Genomic DNA, 21,040 nt, shown 5'->3' with positions numbered 1-21,040 from the left:
TTTTCACATAGTGTCTATCTTCACCCTACGTCCCTCTATTAAGTAAATTACACACTAACAGTGCACATAAATCTGAGTATGCACTCTCAGTATTAAACGTGGCGTGTAATACGATGCGCTGGAGTGTACAACGACCTTTATGGGATGTCTTACATTGATATGTTAAACTGGATTGAATGTTTATAGTATTCAGAAGAACGTCCACTTCAGTACAATAAGCGATTGTATAACATAATATGATCACGCGTGTATCCCCGAAGTGATAGGCAGATATATGTATACAGGGTGTTAGTGACATCGTAATGAAAACTTAAAGGGATTGAATTGATATCGAATGGAATTCTCCGTCACAAAAGTATGGAACTGAAAATAATTTAAAAGAAAAATAACAAAAATGTTCATGAATTTGAGACAGGAAATTCCACTTGACTGATATCAAGTCATCTGATTTGATACTCAGAATCATGGTCTGAAAAACCATCTCCCTCAGTATTCGTTACGATGATACTTGTTAATGACACCGTATCCCATCTGCGGCAAATCTACAATAAGTTACATCCAAAAAAAAATACCATACTCACTAACTTAATCTATCCAGTGTACCCTAAATAAGTGCATATCCATTACCTGCTAATTCAATATTGTCAAGCAAGGGGACAGACTGCGTAGGGGACCACTGGTGTAATATCATTATTTTTATCTAAAAGGTTTATTGATATAGAACATAACATGACGCCTGTATCCCCAAGAGAGTTGGCAGAGGCGTAGGTGGTGTGTTCGACTTTTTCATATTTTTTGTGTGTATATTTTGTTTTTTTTTTGGCCATCGGTACGGCAATGCAGGACGGAAGGTGCAAGTCACAGGGACTGTAACCTGGAACCTGACAGAGAGCAGCAGTAACTGTCAGTACTATTCAGAGGCGGAGGACAGGAGTCCTAGTACGGCTTTGAAATAGACTACTTTGGGCGCCATCCCACTTGCGTCAGACAGAGTACTGCGGGGCGGAAGACAAGAGGGAAACCACTGCCCTATTTTTCCCTAAAAAAGTAGCATGGAGAGTTAGGAGAATGCTACACCGACAAGAGCGTGGCTCTTAAATTAGTGATGTTGGTTATATTTCATGAAATAGGTAACTTAAGTTGACGAAATCGTTGATTCGTCAACGTTTAATGATATTTCTATCGGAACCTATCAGGTCCGCGGATTATTTTTATATACCCAAGAGTCGCACTAATATAATGAGGCACGATCCCGTTACCACCGCTCTAAATATATTAAATGAGGATGCCACGGAATTAGACCTGTTCAATTGTTCATTGGCGAGGTTCGCTGAGGCTATAATTAAAATATATGTGATAATAGGAAAAATATTTGATAAGTTTAGTAACTAGGTATTATAGATCCCAAAAGTTGACGTATTGCTGTAGGTATCAATATTTTATGGATGGACATGTTGGTAGTCGACAAACAAAGCGGATCTGTCAAATAGTCAGGTTAGGTTAGCGGATTCCGTGAAGAACGGGATATCGCTATGTAGATGATGGATGTGGAGTCAGTATATAGGTATAATACTGTAAATATTGAAGTAATAATTTAAGTTTATATTAACTTATGTGTCTAAGTTACCGCCTTGGGCATATGCCTGTATGGTAACTTATAGTTGGAATAAATAAATAAATAAATTGTTTTCGTGGCTTTTTAATCTTAAGTACTTAATGTGAAGCATTATAGGCGGGTAATACTGTAATACAAAGTCAAATTAGGAAGCCTTACTACATACAATTTCACCCAGACATTTGCCTGTTAAGTCATGGCACGCAAGAAACCCATTTCGGGGAACTATTTTATAAGTATGTTGTGTTAGGGTTCCGTAGAATAATGTAATTAACTGGTCAGACTAATAATATAAAATTCTTCCAATTTTTGCAGTTAAAAAATTAAGACGTATTTTTTACAATTCAATTCCAAGGGGGTGGCTCAATAAAATGACAAATACAGCTTTTCAATGTAGCGTTTTCAACCACTTTTTTACATGACCGGTAAAAACTTTCATCATCACTAATTTAAGAACCACGCTCTTGTCGGTGTAGCATTCTGCATGCTACGATTTAGGGAAAAATAGGGTAGTGGTTTCCCTCTTGCCTTCCGCCCCGCAGTACTCTGTCTAACGCAAGTGGGATGGCGCGCAGAGTAGTCTATTACAAAGCCGTACTAGGATTCAGGTTAAATAATATAAATATGAAATATTTTATGCAGTTAACGAAAGCGATAAGCGAAAGTATTCAACCTTGATTGACATTCAAAAAAACACTAATCCTAAAGGTCAACTTAAAATAATTTTAATGTATGTGCGGAACCCTAAACTTATAGTTCGTGACACGCGTGACTGTAAAATGCGATATAAGTAAGCTAGTACTACCCATAGGAACGCTAAGCGAGTCTAGACTATTAGATTAGCCTCGTACTTTAACTTTTTGGTTCCTTATTATTTTATGGGTGATTTCTAAAACATGCAACGATCCAATAAAATATCACACAAATCATCACGCCTATCCCCCGAAGGGTAGGCAGAGTTGTATAACAGGCTAGTTTCTAGTCAAATCAGTTCCTTTTTACTAAATGTCAAAACAGAAAATGACTATGGAATTTGTATGAAAAAGTAACCTGTGACGTCATAGAAAAACGTGACAAAATGTCGCATTTATTATTACATTTTCCTTTTTTAAAATTCATAAATAAATTAAATAGAAAAAATATTTTTTGCTACGATCTTGACACACTTCTCTGGGTTCCTCCACATTCATCAATCGTTTTATACACGAACGCCTGTTCAGAGTAGATCGTACTGAACCTTTCCCGTCTTTCGCCGCCTTTCCTTATCCTTTTTCTTCTTCTTTTATTAAAATAATCAAAATCTCAGAATCAGAAAAAAACGTCTTTGAAGTTTTAAGTATCGCTGATATTTACCTAACTACGCCTTATTATAAACACTCACATACATACATACATACATAAACTCACGCCTATTTCCCACCGGGGTAAGCAGAGACTATAGAATTCCATTTGCTTCGATCCTGACACACATAGAATTGCAAAAGCGGTATATAAAGCGAAAGTTGATGGTAGGGCTGGCAGAGGAAGACCGAGAAGGACTTCCATTGACCAAATTGGAGATGTCCTTAGAAAAGGTTTAATACGATCTACTCTGAACCAGCGTGCGTGTATGAAGCGATTGATGAATGTGGAGGAAGCAAGAGAAGTGTGTCAGGATAAACACTCAAGTCTTCGAATAATTTCGAATGCGTAAAGCGAACTAAGCAGTCTTGAGAATACACGAACGTAAGAAAGCGTTCATGCGTAAATATAACTACGCGCGTAATGCATACGTGCTTGCCTATAGTACTGGGTTAAAATGGCGCCACATCGAAGCAATTCATCTAAAAAAGCAATATTGCAATTTGACATTTGCGCATATAAAAGTAAGTGCGCAATGCAAACAAATGTCGAATAGCAACATTGCTTTTTTAGATGAATTGCTTCGATGTGGCCTTTTTAACCCAAGTTTATTATTTATTAAGACTTCGCTTGAAAAGTGGCTGCAAGTTGTCTAGTTACTTACAGCGCTGCCTACCCCAATGGAGATTGCAAGCGTGGTTTATTTACGGCTGTACAACCCTCCCTTTGAAGGTGTGAACAAAGTAACCAACGCAACGTTGAATCAATAACCTAACACAACGAAACATTTTTAATAAGGTGATACTCGTATTTCGTTGAGTGAATTTTGTTACAAAATATCTATTTACTTTGTGCATTTTCGATAAGTGAGTAGCTATAAATAACTCAATAATAGGTACGTAAGTAACAATAATTATTTTTAACCGATTTCAAAAGAGAAAGAGGCAATGTTCAGTGATGTGTCGTGCCGGGATTTTTCTCATTTTTTTTATTATAATAAAGCGACGATATTTCAATCTTGTTTTGTTGTATGCAATGGTGTGCCGTTCCCGAGAATATTCCCAGAGTGGGAAGGTTCCTCTCTAGTAGTAAACATAAACTGCCTATATACGTCCCACTGCTGGGCACAGGCCTCCCCTCAATCAACCGTAGGGGGGTATGGAGCATACTCCACCACGCTGCTCCACTGCGGGTTGGTGGAGGTGTTCCCGGCTATTAAGCCGGGACCAACGGCTTAACGTGCCCTCCGAAGCACGGAATCATCTTACTTTTTCGGACAATCAGGTGATTCAAGCCTGATAAGTCCTTACCAAACAAAGGACAGTCTCACAAAGTGATTTCGACAATGTCCCCATCGGGAATCGAACCCGGACCTCCAGATCGTGAGCCTAACGCTCTAACCACTAGACCACGGAGGCTGTTCTCTAGTAGTAAACTTTAATAACTTTTTAATATATTTATGAAAACATTGGCCCCGATTCCTGCAGACACCGCCTAATTTTATTTTAGGTTATATCCGTCATTTTCGTATCCGTCGAAAAGGAAAGGGACGGATGATTCACAGCTCTTAATTTTAGGAAGAATGAGTAAATGAATGAATAACCCGGGCGAATCAAAAGGTACGTCGCTGGTATGCAATCCGTTTGACGTGCTGTCTACTTAACTGTGTCGGGTTATTGACGGATGTAAAATTTTTAGACGGTTGGTTTAGATTTGTGCTTAAAATTGACGTGTGTTCCATAAATTTTATGCTTGTCGATTACCCGTCCCTTTCCTTTTCGGCGGATAAGAAAATGACAGATATAACTTAAAATAAAATTAGATGGTATTTACAGGAATTAGCACCATTATGTACGTACGTAAAAATGTATCTCTCCTTCCGAGAAACTGTGAAAGGCATACTTACAATACAAGGAATAAAAATAAATTTACTATTCAAAATTCTGGATTAAGTAAATTAAATTCATCTTTTTTTGGGGTTATGTATACGTTTTTACAATAAAATACCAGATAATATTTTAAATTTGTCAGAGAATAAATTTAAAGCTCACGTGAAGCTTACTTTATGTAAAAAAGCTTATTATAAGATTAATGATTACCTAAATGATAAAAATGTCTGGTATTGAATTGAATGTGTTCCTCTAGTTATTAAATAACTTGTAATGTGTGTAATTGATTTAAAAGATGTGTTGCTGTTGCAGTTTCTTGTCATTTCTTCTCCTCAGCCATAACACCTTGCGAAATGACGTAAATTCAAAAATGTTACTACATTGACCTTCAACAAGTTTATCCATGATAATTACGTTGAATAAATGATTCTGATTTCTGATTACTACTAAAGAGTTTTTACAACGGGAACGTTCCCACTCTGGAAATATTCCCGGGAACGGCACACCACTTACCAGCCAGTAGTTATATACATATATTATTAATTAATAGCCCTCAATGTCCCACTGCAGGGCAAAGGCCTCTCTTCCCTTCTTACACTCCTCCCTGTCCCCAGCTTGCTCGCGCCACCGTTTCGAGAAGTGGTCTAACTCGTCGCGCCATCTTTTCCGTGGCCTTCCCCGACGTCTGACAGCACTTGCAGGAACCCACTCTGTAGTTTTTTTGGCCCAGAGGTCATCGGGCATTCGGGCAACATGTCCAGCCCAGTCCCATTTCAAGCAGGCAGCCTTTCTCGCTACGTCTGCTATTTTTGTTTTGGAACGCAGCGTGGTGTTTCGGATCCGATCGATCAATTTAACACCAAGGATGCTGCGTTCTATACCTCTCTGGCAAACCTTGAGTCTGGACTTTTGGATGTCAGTCAAAGACCAAGTCTGGGCGCCGTAGGTGAGAATGGGAAGAATGCACATGTGCAGCCAGTAGTTAGGTACTGGCTGCTTTGTTTTCAAATTGCTCTTTCTTGTACTCTGGTCTTATCTGCCTAAAAGTTAATTAATAAAGCACTTTTTACGTTCCCAGAGTTGGAGCATTTCTGGGAATGGCACATCACTGGTTTTATGCCTACAGCAATTTTACCGAACTTTTTTTTAAAGTTTTACCTATTTCAACTTCATACGAGTTTGTATTCTTTTAGATCATAAATAATTGATATCACGTGGTTCCCAGGAGTTGCATGCACTATGGGACGAGTAGCAAAAATGAAATCGAAAGAGCCTACCGTCTACTTTGGGCATCCCTTCCAATTTTGGAGGGTAAGTACCACAGATTATACGGCCTCCGTGGTCCAGTGGTTGAGCGTTGGGCTCACGATCCGGAGGCCCCGGGTTCGAATCCCGGTGGGGACATATCACAAAAATCACTTTGTGATCCCTAGTTTGGTTAAAACATTACACGCTGATCACCTGATTGTCCGAAAGTAAGATGATCCGTGGTTCGGAAGACACGTTAAGCAGTTGGTCCCCGTTACTACTTACTGATGTATACGTAAGTATGTAGTCGTTACATGAGCCATATCAGTGGCCTTTGGCGGCTCGGTAATAACCCTGACGCCAGGGTTGATGAGGTTGGTATTCTACCTCACAACCCACACGATAAGAAGAAGACAGATTATAGAAATAAAGGAGATATGCCCACAGTCTCGGTCTGGTCCGCGCTCGGTCTGCGATTGTTGAAGGAGGAGCTCGGTGGCGCAGCGGTCAGCGCGCTCGGTCTGCGATTGTTGAAGTTAAGCAACTTTCACAAAGGCCGGTCATAGGATGGGTGACCACAAAAAAAAAGTTTTCATCTCGAACTCCTCCGTGCTTCGGAAGGCACGTTAAGCCGTTGGTCCCGGCTGCATTAGCAGTCGTTAATAACCACCAATCCGCACTGGGCCCGCGTGGTGGTTTAAGGCCCGATCTCCCTATCCATCCATAGGGAAGGCCCGTGCCCCAGCAGTGGGGACGTTAATAGGCTGGTGATGATGATGATGATGATGCCCACAGTAATAAATTACACGAGCCCGCATGTCGCATGTTAACTCACGTCGCGTATGATGCGGTCCCATTTTTCCCTTTTTTTCTTAGGATTCTTCTCACGCAGGGTGAGTGACGTACCCCCTTTTGAGGCATTTGTTGAAGGAACAGCCTCCATGGTCTAGTGATTAGAGCGTTAGGCTCACGATCTGGAGGTCCGGGTTCGATTCCCGATGGGGACATTGTCGAAATCACTTTGTGAAACTGTCCTTTGTTTGGTAAGGACTTTTCAGGCTTGAATCACCTGATTGACACACCTCCGCCAACCCGCATTGGAGCAGCGTGGTGGAGTATGCTCCATACCCCCTCCAGTTGATTGAGGGGAGGCCTGTGCCCAGCAGTGGGACGTATATAGGCTGTATATGTATGTATGTATGTTGACGGAACAAATGTACTTTTATAATTTCATATCTATTTTACAGGAACGTCGTCACATTGAAATGGAGCCATCAATAGATGTGGAAGGGATGAAAAGTTTAAAAGATGTGGTCAGCTATGAATCCCAGCACTTACAAAAGTAAATCGAGCTACTTTTTTTTCTTCGCATTTTTTCTGTAACTAAGGGCGTCTTCAGAGTGGATGTTTGAGAGAATTGAACACCAATAAAGCTAAGACTTTACTCTGTTCACATACTTTGCAACATTTTCTGAGTGATATATCGTTTTTTTTTTTTGATAATAATAAATTTTATGTAGGTAAAACCTACGACACACATACATTTACAACATTAAAATATATATACACGTTAATATTAAGGAATTTCTAACAAAAAAAGGAAAAGTGATTAGTATGAATATTGTATAGATAGATCGCAAAAGTATAGATAGATCGCAAAAGTATAGAAAAAACAAGCATTTTGCGACGGAAAATTCCACTTGATATCAACTGTGAATCATCCCCCTCAGTATTCGTTACGATGTCACTAACACTTTGTACATTGATTAACTCCTTCACACAATCCATCCCACCTTCTTCAAGCTAGTCTTCAGATGACGACTGACAGAGATGGATGGTGAAGAGTACTCCGTCCACTTAGAGTGGGATAAGGGCTTAAGGATGATGAAAAATACTTTTCTTTCAGACTATTCGTAAATCGAGCCGGCGAGAAAGTAAAAGAACTTCTAAACGAAGAAGAGAAGAAACTCTGACAGAAGAGAGAACGACTCAAACTTCTTCTATCCAAAGAACAAGAGGAATATATCCAAGAACTAGCTACGATACAGGCTGTAGAAAAGTGTAAAGTATGCAGAGAAAAAGAGAATAAAGTAGAAGATTATGAGAAAGAGTTAGAGTTAGAGAAGATTCGAGAATGTCAGAAGGCCTTGGAAAGAGAGAAGATGTAAGTAGACTAAGTAGTTATCTTCTGTTGTATGGGTGTAAGATCTGACCCATCAACCCGTTCAGCTCATGTATTGATTACATACTTACATAGTAGCTGTGTACAGTTATGAGCAATATCATGTATAACTCCCGGCAAACTTCTTGAGCATCAAGTGTCGTAGTGGGGGAAAGTTCGCGCACGTACACTTCCGTGCAAAAAAATAACTTTTGATTATTTTCTTAACTTCATTAAAAAAAAAAAACAATTATCATATTATTTAATTATGTAAATAAAACTAAACTTATATTAAGTATAACAGTTTATTAAAATTTATATTATATTATTATATTTAATAAAAAACTAATCGTTAGGTAAGTATAATATTCCTTCCATGAGGTTGAAAACTTGAAACCAGCAATACCGGAGCTGGTGCTAGGTTTTGAATCTGTAGACATAGACCTCGTGCTAGTAACTAATTCTTAAACTTAAACAAATGAGCAATAACAAAAAAAAAACTAACAAAAGAGCAATAACAAAATCGTGACAGTTTCACTGCACGCAAGTGTATTCGGGAGTCAAAGGGACGAAGACAAGAGTGCGCGGGGGAAGTATCGACTGATCTACCAATAGCCGGTCGATGCGGAACTCACCCGCCCCCGCGCCCCGTACCGCACCACCAAAGAGATCTAAAATTCGGTTGTGCGCAGTCAAGGTCGATGCTCAAGAAGTTTGCCGGGACCTATACTGACTTTAGAACCCTGTCGCACTATCATATGTGACATTTAATGAGACTTACGGTTTAATTTGTCACAAAAGTTAATGTGACATGGTATTAAAGTGTATACATATTAATACTCGTGACCGTAACATACCATAAGATCACGTCTATTTTCCGTCGGGGTAGGTAGAGGCTCTGCCCACCCGTTTGGTAATACGGGCGTGAAATTATAAAATAAAAAAATACTGTATTTCGTACAATTATCTGCTAGGAAGAAAAGAAAAGAAAAATACTTAAAAACTACAATACATATGTACCTATGAATCACATTGTATTTTATATGCATTGTATTGTATTGTACTCTTCCACAGAGCAAAAGGAATGCAGTACACAAAAGAAGATGAGATTCGACTGAGAGAGATGCAGAAGAAGCAAATGGAAGAGAAGAGAAGGATAGAAGAACAACAACAAGAGATAGAGAATATGTGGCAGCAGGTTTTGGTGGAAGATGTTAGGAGAAAGGTAACATAAACATAACATTAACAGCTTATATACGTCCCACTGCTGGGCACAAGCCTCCCCTCAGTCAGTCGGGGTTTAAGGACGTCATATTAATAAGCCCAACTGGGCACCCTCAGGCCTGTAGTCTTAAACGTTGTACCGGGTGAGAGCCTTCAGCGCTCCCCATTTGTCCGGCCAAGTAGTTAATGCCATCTGCGGCACATCAAAATCTTATTGTAGATAAGTCACGTCAAAAAAAAAACATATTAATAAAGTTTGAATAAATAAATAGAAAGTCGGTGAGGGTAGGGAGCTTACTCCACCACACTGGTCCGCCACGGATTGGTGGAGGTGTTTGTTACGGCTAACAGCCGGGCGCAACGGCTTAACGTGCCCTCCGAAGCACGAAATCATCTTACTTTTTCGATCAATCAGGTGATTCAAGCCTGCAATGTCCTTACCAAAAAAAGTGATTATTATTAGGTATCTATTGTATTTTTTCTTGTGTTTGTGTATAAAGAGATTTCTATTGTATTATGTACATACATACTTTCATAAGATCACGCCTATTTTCCGTTGGGGTAGGCAGATACCACGGGATTCTACTAACAACGATCATCACACCATTTTCGCATTTTTCACTATCAATCAATTTTTGAAACTGCCTCTTACTGTACCTGATATTAAAATAAATATCTACCCATTTTACATTATTTTGTCTTTGGCAACACTACCCTAAATTTTTACTCTATATTCTTACAGAAGTGCAGATTATAACATTAAAAACCGCATGCAAATCTGTTCGGTGGTTCTCATGATTGTAAGGTCGATGACGAACTTCACCAACCCTAGTGTCAGGGTAATTATTAATTCAACAACGGCTTAACCATAAAGTAACACACCTCCAAAGACTTAACTTACCTTCCGAAGCACGGAACATCTTATTTTCAATCAATCAGGCGATTTTATAACGTCCTATCATAAGATGTTATTTCGTACATTTGACGTGGCCTCACCAAGAATTGAACCTAGTCCCAGTATGAGAAAATATTACAAGTATACCTTAAACAATGCAGGAACAAAGAGAACGGGAAGAATTCAAAAGAATACAGAAAGAGATGGCAGAACGAAGAAGAGTTTACGACGAACAAATAGCGAGCGCTAATAGAAAGAGACAGGAAGCTATCCAGCAGGAAAGAGAGAAAGAGAACGGAAGACTTGAAAGAATAAGAAAGAAGATGGAGCAGGACCATTATGAAGGTATTCTTACATAGACAATTTACTTTTTAATCAATTATTTATTACCCTTTTGTAGAAATGTAATAGAATAGAATAGAAAAAGTTTATTATAAAAGGACGCCACACACAAAAAAAAACAACATAAATTCAAATTTCCACTAAAACAATTACAAAAAAGCAAGACGGATATTTGTCTTTGATGTCTTTGTATTGGATGCACCTGGGTATAGAAGAAGAACTCTTTGAGTTCTCTGGGTGGAGAAGTGTGTCAGGATCGAAGCAAATGGAATTCTATAGTCTTTGCTTACCCCGGTGGGAAATAGGCGTGAGTTTATGTGGATGTATGTATGTACCTGGGTATACACCTCTGCCTCCTTTTCGAGGATCCATCCGTGATGCTATATTTATTATTTATGTATTACTCTTTCTTTTTTTCCTTTTTAGCAATAAGAAGAAAGAAAGAGCAGCAGATGACGAACAAAACCAACTACATAGAAGGTCACAGAGATAAAATAACCAGGATTCGGAGTGAGAAGAGAACAGACAGAGAAATGGACAGTAACACCATCAGAGTAGCGCTTGAAGAACTGCGAAAAGAGAAGCAGAAAGAAAGAGATGGCATGGTAAATAAGTATTCTTCCTTTCTTAAGGTTGACCACCGACCTCACCAAACCTTGTAAGTAGTAGGATTAACATAACATAACATAACAAATACTTTATTGCACAAACAGGAAAAAAACAAAATACAAAACAAAAGAGAAATAGAATTAGTACAATAGGCGGCCTTATTGCTAAGTAGCAATCTCTTCCAGGCAACCGTTAACCTTTATTATTATTATTGAGCCACCAAAACTGCCCCCAACCTGGGTCATGTAACGACTCTACGTTATATTGGAGACCAACAAGTTGACATGCCTTCAGGTGATTTCAGCCTGCAATTTTCTTAATAAAATCGCATGGACAGGGTGATGACCCGATGGTGTAGTTGTTAACAGCTCGTTCCGGCTAAACAAGAGCAGCGGGTTCAAGTCCCGACCTAGTCAGACATATTTTATTTTTGCAATATCCTAACGAGACCAGGAGCCGTCTCACGAAATATATTTTTTTTTCACATAAGTATACCTACTGAGAATCGAATCCAGGACCTCCGGATCGTGAGCTAAAGTTCTAATCATTGGATCATGAAAGACAGTAGATAATTCAATAATTAACAAATATACTTACTTATTATTATTATTTTTTTCAGAAAAAGCTTCAAATAGAAAAGCAGATATTCACAGAATATTACAACCGCGAAAGAAGAATGGCGGTTAGGTTAGAAGAGGACGCAGACAGGATTGCCCAGGAGTGGAAGCGAGAGGAGGAAACCAGGGTTGATGAGTACCAGAGAAAGATAGCTGCTGAGAAGCAATTGAACAAAGAGGTTTGTCTTCCTCATCATATTTCTTTTTCATTTATATACTTAAAACATAACATAATCGTCTCGAGCTCCTTCGTGCTTCGGAAGGCACGCTAAGCCGTTGGTCCCGGCTGCATTAGCAGCCGTTAATAACCACCAATCCGCAATGGGCCCGCGTGGTGGTTTAAGGCCCGATCTCCCTATCCATCCATAGGGAAGGCCCGTGCCCCAGCAGTGGGGACGTTAATAGGCTGGTGATGATGATGATGAATTTTTATTCCGAATAAAAATTGAGATCACAATTTTTTACCTAAGTAAATGTTTACCTGAAGCAAACCCCGGACACTTCATACAAACAACCTCGTTTTACGCAGACACTACACATTGACGTCTGCCGCCATACGATTCAAGTCTAAGCTATATTCGAGGGGGGGTGAGGTAAACCTAGCTCAGACGCTGGTGGGGAGCGGAGAGTTGCCGTTCTATACGTAGTATTATTCCTTATTCTATGCCTGAAGTTCTGTTAACAAAAGCCACATCCGAATGTGACATAAAAAGAGTATTATAAGCATAAGGCAAAGATATCATGTATACATAAGTCCATTTTTTCCCAGAAAGCAGCAGAAGAATACAGAAGATATATGGAACAGAGAAAGCAAGAGTTAGAAAGAGAGCGACACGAGAGAGCGGCAAAAATGGAGAGAGTGAAAAGGACAGCTGTCAGAGAGCTGCAGAGGAAATTAGATAGTGCCAATGATGAACTGAGAAGACAGATTGACTATAGAAACGGGTTGACCAATCAGATTAGAGAGAATCAGAGAGTTTTGGTACGTATACGACCTCCGTGGCCAGTGCAGTGGGCTCACGATCCGAAGGTCCCGGGTTCGAATCCCAATGAGGACATATCACAAAAATCACTTCGTGATCCGTGGTTTGCTAAGGACAATGCAGGCTGTTCACCCTTATGTCATGTAAGAATGATCCGTGCTTCGGAGGGCACGTTAAGCAGTCTAAATTATGAGGTCGTTAAATGAGCCATGTACCTAATGTCAGGTAGTTAATCGGGTAGTTTCCATTAGTCAAATCAGTTACTTTTTGCTAAACGTCAAAACACGAAAGTATACTACAGAATTTGTATGAGAAAGCACACTGCAACGTCATGGAAACGCGTGATAAAATGCCCGAGTTCTTATTACTTGTTACGTTTTTCGTGATTAAGAAAAGGAAAATGTTTTTCGTAAGTTTTAGATCTGTCTTTATTTAGTAATCAGAATTTCATAATTTATTTTGAAGCTAGTACACGACCCAATTGGGCGCGAACCTCTGTTGAGAGCCTCTGCCACGGTATCGTCTGTGTATGAGCTAAATTGACAAGTATCAGAGAAACGAAAAAATCAACTGTCTTGAATTATATATTATGATGAACTCGATATGCAAAGTAAACATACACAAACAGCAATATTGATAGAGCTAATGGAATTATGTGCTCCTATATTGCAGGAGACAGAATTGAATGCGATGGAAATCAAACAGCGTCCGTTTACCAAGAAACCTGAGATGTTCAAAGATGCCATGGAGAAGATCGATAAGTCTCCTTGTAGAGATAGGTAAATCATCCATATTTTTTTGTTATTATTCAGATTCAGATACAATACAATACAAAAACTCTTTATTGCACTACTACAAATACAATACAACACAAAAAATACAATACTTTATTTATTTAATTTAGTAAAGAACAAATTACATTATATTGTTACTATGTATACTTAATGTCTTTTAACGTTTCTGATAGTTTTTGTAACGATTTGTAGCTCTGTCTGTCTGTCGTGTTTTCAGTTAGTAGCACTATTGGCTTAATCAATTCACTTAAGTAATAATTTCATATCTTGTAAATATTCCTACATCCATTTATTTCCAGCACGAATCCCGTTCATCCATTCCGAAGAGTTATAGAAAAACATCAGGCATATAGTACATCTTCAACATTTCAGCTACCACTAATAGGAAGAAAATGTTTATGAAAACTAAATAAATTGTAAATAAAATGATTATTAGAAACAATTATTGTTTTCCTTGAAAGTTTTCCTACATACTAACGCCATCTCATGAGCATTTACAAAAACAATTAGTTAACGACATCTATTGAGAAAATATGTTATTAAATCTCGACTACCACTGCCATCTGTTGGTATGAGATGCAAAAGAAAAGTTGCGATTTACGCATTTTTGCACCAACTCAAGTAAAAGAACAGAACTTATTTATATTAAACTGATAACATTTAATTAGTATTATACTTTATTAAGGATTAAACTACTTAAAATTAAAAGAAAAACATTGCGTTTATATTTAATTAGTTACCATATTTTTTATTATTTTTACTGTTCAATTATTTATTATTCTTGCATTACATTGAAAGGAACGTTGCAAAATTGAAAACACTCCAAACTTTTCGAATTTTCGTTTTCGATATGGAATGCTTATAAAAAGTTATTAAACGAAAGTTAAAAGAGACGGGTAGTTAACTAATATTATATGGTGTCATAAAATAAATGGTTGATTCATTACTTCATCAAAGAGGGTAATTGTTACATTGTTCTTTGCGTCCATTTCTGGCAAAGGGTACTTACTTTTGTCGGCACGTGGTAACGAAAATTTCGTTGAAATCGCCGTGTAACATGGATGAATATCCAAAATATACAGAAGAGGAGCTGCAAAGGCTTTCCTACAGGTCTTTGCAGCGATTAGCTAAGTCTATGGCTCTTCCGTCCAACGTAAAGGTAAGTGAAAAGTTTTAGTCTTATCGAACAAGTAAACTTAGCGCGATTTTATGTTTTGTGATGTAATTATCAGACTGTTGCGGTTGTTATGATTTTGTCATTATTTTCAAAGCTGATATTTAAATTAGACTTTATATATTTAATAAGCTCAACTATGCAACAAACAAATAATTGAGTCAACTTAAAAAACCGTTTCGCTTTCGTTGTCTATCTTTATATCCTTTTGTATACAATTAACTGTTAAATAAAGTAAATAAAAAACGTAGACCTCCTACTTATTTCTATAAGGAAACAATTTCTATTCATTCCAATTTAAAAAGTAAAAGCCTTTTAAAGAATTTGTCTTTAGACCATTCTGTGTGTTTCAGAAAGTATACCTAGTACAGCTGGTATATGCGAAGACAAACAAAACTGAAGCGGAGGTGGAGAGCATAGTACACCGGGTACGATGGGAGCGACAGCAAGTAGCTCACACCAGCAAGAAGAGGGCTAATAAGAAACAAATGCACTTGCAGGTACCTATGTCTTAACATACAATTATATTTACCCGACTGCGGCGGAAAAAAGGAGGGTTATGTGTTTGACCACTATGTAAGAGTTTCAACTTAAAAATTAGAATTAAGTAAGAGGAAAGTAATCATCAACAACCAGTACCCCCTTTGGCATTCTTCTCCTGTCTCTTTCTTTTATTCTCTCTTTCTTTCCCTCCCCTATGTCCACTGCATTTTCCCTTCCCTTTACCCCTTGTTGCTATTAAAATCCCCCTTTTAGAAGTTAACAGTCAATAATTATTCGTTGTAGTTATCATTTGTTATTTAAAGCTACGAAATATATTTATAATAAAAAAATGTCTTAGTCTGTTCTTCAGGCCATGGAAGTCTCATCAACAAACAACACTTGCCTCTCCCCTCCACTCGACTTAACACCAAAACGTTCAGCATCACAAACCAGCCCAGAACTACCCAATCTACGTAGAACCCTGATCAAAGTCCAATCGAGGCAACCTCAACCTTTCAACCGGTCCCCAAACAACCGAAGTGACCGTATCTTGAGAAGCTACAACATGAAGACATATAGAAGACCAAATTATTCTTTGATAAGTAACTCTATGATTGGTTTAGTGAGAGCTGATGATGAACCGAAGGAAGCTCAGATTAGTATTGTGAGCCGCGAAGGAAGGTAAGTAACCAAAGTTCTTATCTATAACTCTGTACCGTCGGTGAAAACTAATACAACTCGAGATGTATCACTTTTGAGTTATTAGCACACACTTCATGTTCAAAAAATTATCTTTCTTTCTGTCTAATTCCCGTAACTGTAGCTATTATAAATACGGAGATAATTTTTGTGTTCAGTGATATAAGTACTGTTTGTGAAGGATTCATGCTGTTATAACACGTGTAACATAATTCATCTTAACTTGCATCAAAGTGAAATGAAGATTTTCATTAAATATTTTGGTGTAAGTAAATGCAACTCAATATATATTAAAATACACGCCATCCTTGAATTCTCACGGTCCGTGTATAATGATATAATTTTAGTTGTAACATCAAACACTAAATTTATTTTATCGTGAAAAGTAATATAAATTAATATATATCAAAATATTTCAGAAAATACGATCTTGGATATCAATAACGTGTCGTGTATAATGATACCACCAGTGTGTATCTTAAGGTGACCTCCGCATAAATCTGTCTATGGGAAGCCATTTTGTCTAAAGCCACAGCAAACCATACCTGATCCGCATTGCGAATGGGTATAGATTACGTTAGTACTTCAGACCAAACCGTGTTTTTGCTCTTTCTGCTATAACCACCTTGTAGTACCTAAATAAGTTGTGGGTCCTGATCATGGCGTCGTTATCACCATGGCAGGGTTAGTCAAGAGGTATTTGAGATTTGTCATAACTGTCATTAGTCTCCTTCCCATAGCTCGAAGCATAGCTGTTTTACATAGTTTTCATGATAACATGCAGGTTAAGCGGTGGCAGATTGAACGCTGCTTTCAATACACGCTGGTTAGATCTTTGATGCAAGCGCCGGTAGTGGTATTTTTGAACCTATACAGCTGTAGATGATCGTACATACTTTTGGGTTTAAGGTCCCACTGGGATCCAGCTCGGCATCGGCAGCATCGGGATCTGCCACATCTTCTCAAGAGAAGATTATCAGTTTCTCAAACACGTTGAATGGTGTAAATTTGTCGAGCTTTCTCGTCTTTATAAAGGGAATAACTACTCTGAACTCTGAGCACCACCGTTAATATTTTTTTCTGTATTTTGATTACATAAGAGAGAATTACGCACAGGACTCTGAAAAATGGAAAGAGGAAGGGGAGGCCTTTGCCCAGCAGTGGGATCTTGTAGGATAAATTAGATTAGAATAAATAATTGGCAATAATTGAGAAGCTCGGTGGCGCAACGGTAAACGCGCTCGGTCTGCGATTGTTGAAGTTAAGCCAGAAAAGAAAAAGGCCGGTTATAGGATGGGTGACCACAAAAAAAAAGTTTTCATCTCGAGCTCCTCCGTGCTTCGGAAGGCACGTTAAGCCGTTGGTCCCGGCTGCATTAGCAGTCGTTAATAACCACCAATCCGCACTGGGCACGCGTGGTGGTTTAAGGCCCGATCTCCCTATCCATCCATAGGGAAGGCCAGTGCCCCAGCAGTGGGGACGTTAATGGGCTGGTGATGAAATAATTGGCAACACCACGGGCACAACCCCTTAATTAAACCAGGTCACAAAGTTTGTAAAAAACCCCAGGAGGTATTTGAGCTTCTGAAAGGAGTTAGTTGGCTTACATAGTCAACAAAAGCACGCATAATGGACCACTTGTGTTTATGCGGAAAACTGAGCCCATTAAAGTAACATTAGATATAGGACATTTGCCCATACATGTTGTGCCGACCCCACCTAGAGTAAAGGCAGGAGGATGATGATGATATAGTGGGAAGTTTGCCCACTTCACAATAGTGGTCCATACGCGAGGATACGCGGAACGTGTGCTTACGTGTATAAAGTTTTGCGGAAACGAACTCATTTACTTAGCTTAACCATAACAGATTATGGTAAAGGTGATAAGACCTACCCTGAGGATAGCCCTGTGTAACCTATAGGTTTGAAGGTACACCAATGATCTTCATTTTCACTAAGTACCTATTATTATCATCAACATTGATTCGACTCTGTTTATAGTTCTGTCAATGTTGCGGGCTACCATTAGACCGGGAATTTTGATAATTCGAAGTATTGAATTATCAAAACCTCTGTGGAAATGTCCCCTTCGATCGCCGGGCAAGTTTTGCTCATTTTCTTCGTGATACATGTATACTTTAGGGAATTTTGATTGTGGAATGAGTTGTAATCTTTTAAATAGTTTCAGCAGGAAAGAAGTAACACTAACCAGTTTGTATGATTTTGGTTTAAAAGTACGTAGGTACATCACTTTTATCTCCAGGCCGTGCTGCCAGGCTAGCCCGAAACATTCCTAATGACCAGTCTTAATATGATTCCTCTTACCTTCATTTGTTAGGGTTGGAAATATTATTATAATTGAATTTGTAAGATTTTGACTGCAAAAATGAACCAATAGTGGTTTTGATTACGGGCGTAGTGTGGTGGACAAAATGTGTTTGTAGCGGGCAGCAGTGGTGGTTTTGACCTGTTATTTTCGAGTTTTGAGAGTAAAATAATAACAAAAATATTTTATTATCGCCACCTTACACTATATATACGTGTACCATCTTTATATGTATTTATTACTAGAAATTCGTAAAAACATGTATCATTTTACACAATAAAACCGAAAAAATAAATCAAGTTATACCACTTGACACAAATTCGTTATAGTTTATCGTTTGTGTCAATTGATATAAGTTACGTTTCTTTACTTTTTAAAGAAAATAAATAGAATTTTGCCTTTCTACAACTTTATAAAATAAACTTTCTTCGAAGACTTTTGTTTTTTTGTACAATAAGACTGTAAAATTATCAATTGAAATATGATATATCAACGATGACTTTTGTATAGTTATTTGTGTAAAAAGGTATATGTAGACTTGTATCAATTTACACAGTATAAAAGTTGGTGTCAACTGATACATGTAATTTATTTTGATCCTCTACCATTTCTGTTTAGGTTCTAAATATAACTAAATATTAGAAAAGAAACTTTCCATCATCACCTATCGACACATCTAACTTCTGTTCCATTATTCCTTATAAGTCACGAGCTAGAATTTTTTTAACTTTAAACTCGATTTTCTCAAAACTTCAATTTTGGACTTGTATTACTTTTCACCGACGGTACAGAACTAACATACAAGGTTGCAGCGCCATCTATTGCGTCCAATTGTAAATCTAAACCATTCGAAAACCCACCCAAACACAAAAAAATTCATCAAAATCGGTCGAATCATTTTCGAGGTTTTAGACTAACACACAGTAATTGATTTTCATTTTATTGTTTTTTTTTTATAAAAGTAGGTGTGCATTTGACTACAATTTCACCTGTAGAGCAAACATGCACAATGTGATAAAATTTTGTCACATTCATTTTATTGACGATATAATTATGTCGTTTTGTCGATTAGTGCTAATAGTGAATCCAAATAAAATACAAAAAAAAAATACAAAAATATTTATTCAAAAAAAGACACGGTATAACAATGCTTATTACACTGCGATATCCACACTAGACATGCCTGTGTCGTGGGTATCACTTCAGAAAAACTGTTAAGAACTGTTAAAAACTGTTAATAAGTCATGTCGTTCTGTTAAAATACGAACAAAATCACGTGGTACGCAAGCCTTTTAGTCTAAAAAACAAAAATATCGATTTTGACAAATTATATCGAGGGTTTCGTCAAATAAACGCAGCGAGTGCTATCTACGTGGATACGGCGTACAGCTATTGGTCGAATTATATCGAGGGCTTCGAGCCACGCGCGACGCGGTTTCCATGCCGCGAGAGCTAGTTCATGAGGTTGGTAATCCACAACTCAACCAATTCTGCGCTGTATGTTGGTATTACGTAACTTACGTAGTATGTATGTCCGTCCATCACAAGATTTATCTACTATTATTCAGCAGGCAGGCAGTTGTAAACAGCTGATTAATGCCTATATCCTACTCATCTCTACTTATTTGGACAGTTAGATCTTTCTATTGTTCATACCTACATTTGTCAAGCCTTTTTTTTTGGTAACGAAGGGGAAATCCTCATGGATACCTCGCCACGCGGGGGAGCGACGAGGTTATGTCGGACTCCTACCGACTAAAACCCCTCCGATGGCCCTCTGCTGTGCATGTCGGGGAGCTCCGGGATCTCTGTCGAACGCACCGGTGCTCCCCTCGCACTTGCTTTCACTAAAACGCGTCCCGGGGTAGATCCCCACCCCTACGCCATCCCAGTTTTACGGCGATGCGAGGCCATATCGCATTGCCGTCCATCCCGGAGATCGTGTGTTGAGTGGTTCGGGCCCCCGCCCTTATCACTCACGATCCCCAGTGTCCCCTTTCAGTCGCCTCTTACGACAGGCAGGGGGTACCGTAGCCCTATTCTTGCGCCCGGAACTACAGGGCGGACATTTGTCAAGCCTATTTTAAGATGAACTAAGTACCCACACCTCAGCAAGCCTTCTTTTTCTTTTTCGTTTCAATTAAAGCCACAGCAATTTGTAAATGTCGGTTTGGACGCGCGATAATACTTTGTTACTTGATTTTTTTTAATATTTATCTTGTCACAGGTATCCAAGATTGAATGTGGCTGCTCGGTGTGTCGTGAAGAAGTTCCGGCCAAGTCTCCTGAGTAGCATGGCCATGAAGAAAGACAGCTTGTTGGCACCTCAGGTCGCTGAGGTAAACGCATTTTTTTAACGTGACTTATTGTAGATTTGCCGCAGATGGCATTAACTACTTGGCCGGACAAATGGGGAGCGCGGAAGGCTCTCACCCGGTACAACGTTTAAGACAACAGGCCTGAGGGTACCCAGTTGGGCGCGATTCTCGGCTCAGGGCGCCGTCTGAGAGGAAAAATATTTGAAAGAATTAATCGACCCTACCTGGGTCGATAGCGATAAGCGCTAATGGAGGGAAATCTTCGACTACGCCGGCGGGGTCGGTATTGGGGTCCTGAAGTGTTTGGTGTCGCGAGCTGATT

The 21,040-nt window shown here is 38.7% G+C and overlaps 2 protein-coding genes across 3 annotated transcripts in view; both read left to right on the top strand.

Annotated features, from left to right (window-relative positions):
- Positions 1 to 6,102: 6,102 nt before the first annotated feature.
- On the top strand, positions 6,103 to 13,707 carry LOC126377468 (reticulocyte-binding protein homolog 2a-like). The gene is made up of 8 exons (XM_050025202.1): positions 6,103 to 6,156; positions 8,070 to 8,257; positions 9,329 to 9,479; positions 10,535 to 10,718; positions 11,142 to 11,320; positions 11,944 to 12,120; positions 12,711 to 12,923; positions 13,597 to 13,707. Exons 1-8 carry the CDS (start codon positions 6,103 to 6,105, stop codon positions 13,705 to 13,707), a joined length of 1,257 nt encoding a protein of 418 aa, XP_049881159.1.
- A 1,000-nt stretch (positions 13,708 to 14,707) lies between these two features.
- Positions 14,708 to 21,040, top strand: part of LOC126377524 (uncharacterized) — a 35,848-nt gene continuing 29,515 nt past the window's right edge. Inside the window, exons 1-4 of one of the 2 annotated variants that reach the window (XM_050025308.1) lie at positions 14,708 to 14,877; positions 15,246 to 15,392; positions 15,746 to 16,056; positions 20,628 to 20,739. In XM_050025308.1, coding sequence (XP_049881265.1) covers positions 14,776 to 14,877; positions 15,246 to 15,392; positions 15,746 to 16,056; positions 20,628 to 20,739 — 672 coding nt within the window. In that variant the 5' untranslated portion in view covers positions 14,708 to 14,775. Of the gene's footprint in view, positions 14,878 to 15,245; positions 15,393 to 15,733; positions 16,057 to 20,627; positions 20,740 to 21,040 lie in introns of both variants that reach the window. The other variant, XM_050025307.1, reaches the window with a different exon arrangement.

The sequence above is a fragment of the Pectinophora gossypiella genome, chromosome 23, assembly GCF_024362695.1.
Source record: "Pectinophora gossypiella chromosome 23, ilPecGoss1.1, whole genome shotgun sequence".
Taxonomy (NCBI): domain Eukaryota; kingdom Metazoa; phylum Arthropoda; class Insecta; order Lepidoptera; family Gelechiidae; genus Pectinophora; species Pectinophora gossypiella.
This window is presented reverse-complemented; position numbering and strand designations above follow the sequence as displayed.

Excerpts from the sequence above, each read along its gene's own strand:
- LOC126377468 (XM_050025202.1), top strand. The coding sequence starts at position 6,103 with ATGAAATCGAAAGAGCCTACCGTCTACTTTGGGCATCCCTTCCAATTT. Across the intron at positions 10,719-11,141 it reads GGAGCAGGACCATTATGAAG|CAATAAGAAGAAAGAAAGAG; the intron begins GTATTCTTACAT and ends TTTCCTTTTTAG. Across the intron at positions 11,321-11,943 it reads AGAAAGAAAGAGATGGCATG|AAAAAGCTTCAAATAGAAAA; the intron begins GTAAATAAGTAT and ends TATTTTTTTCAG.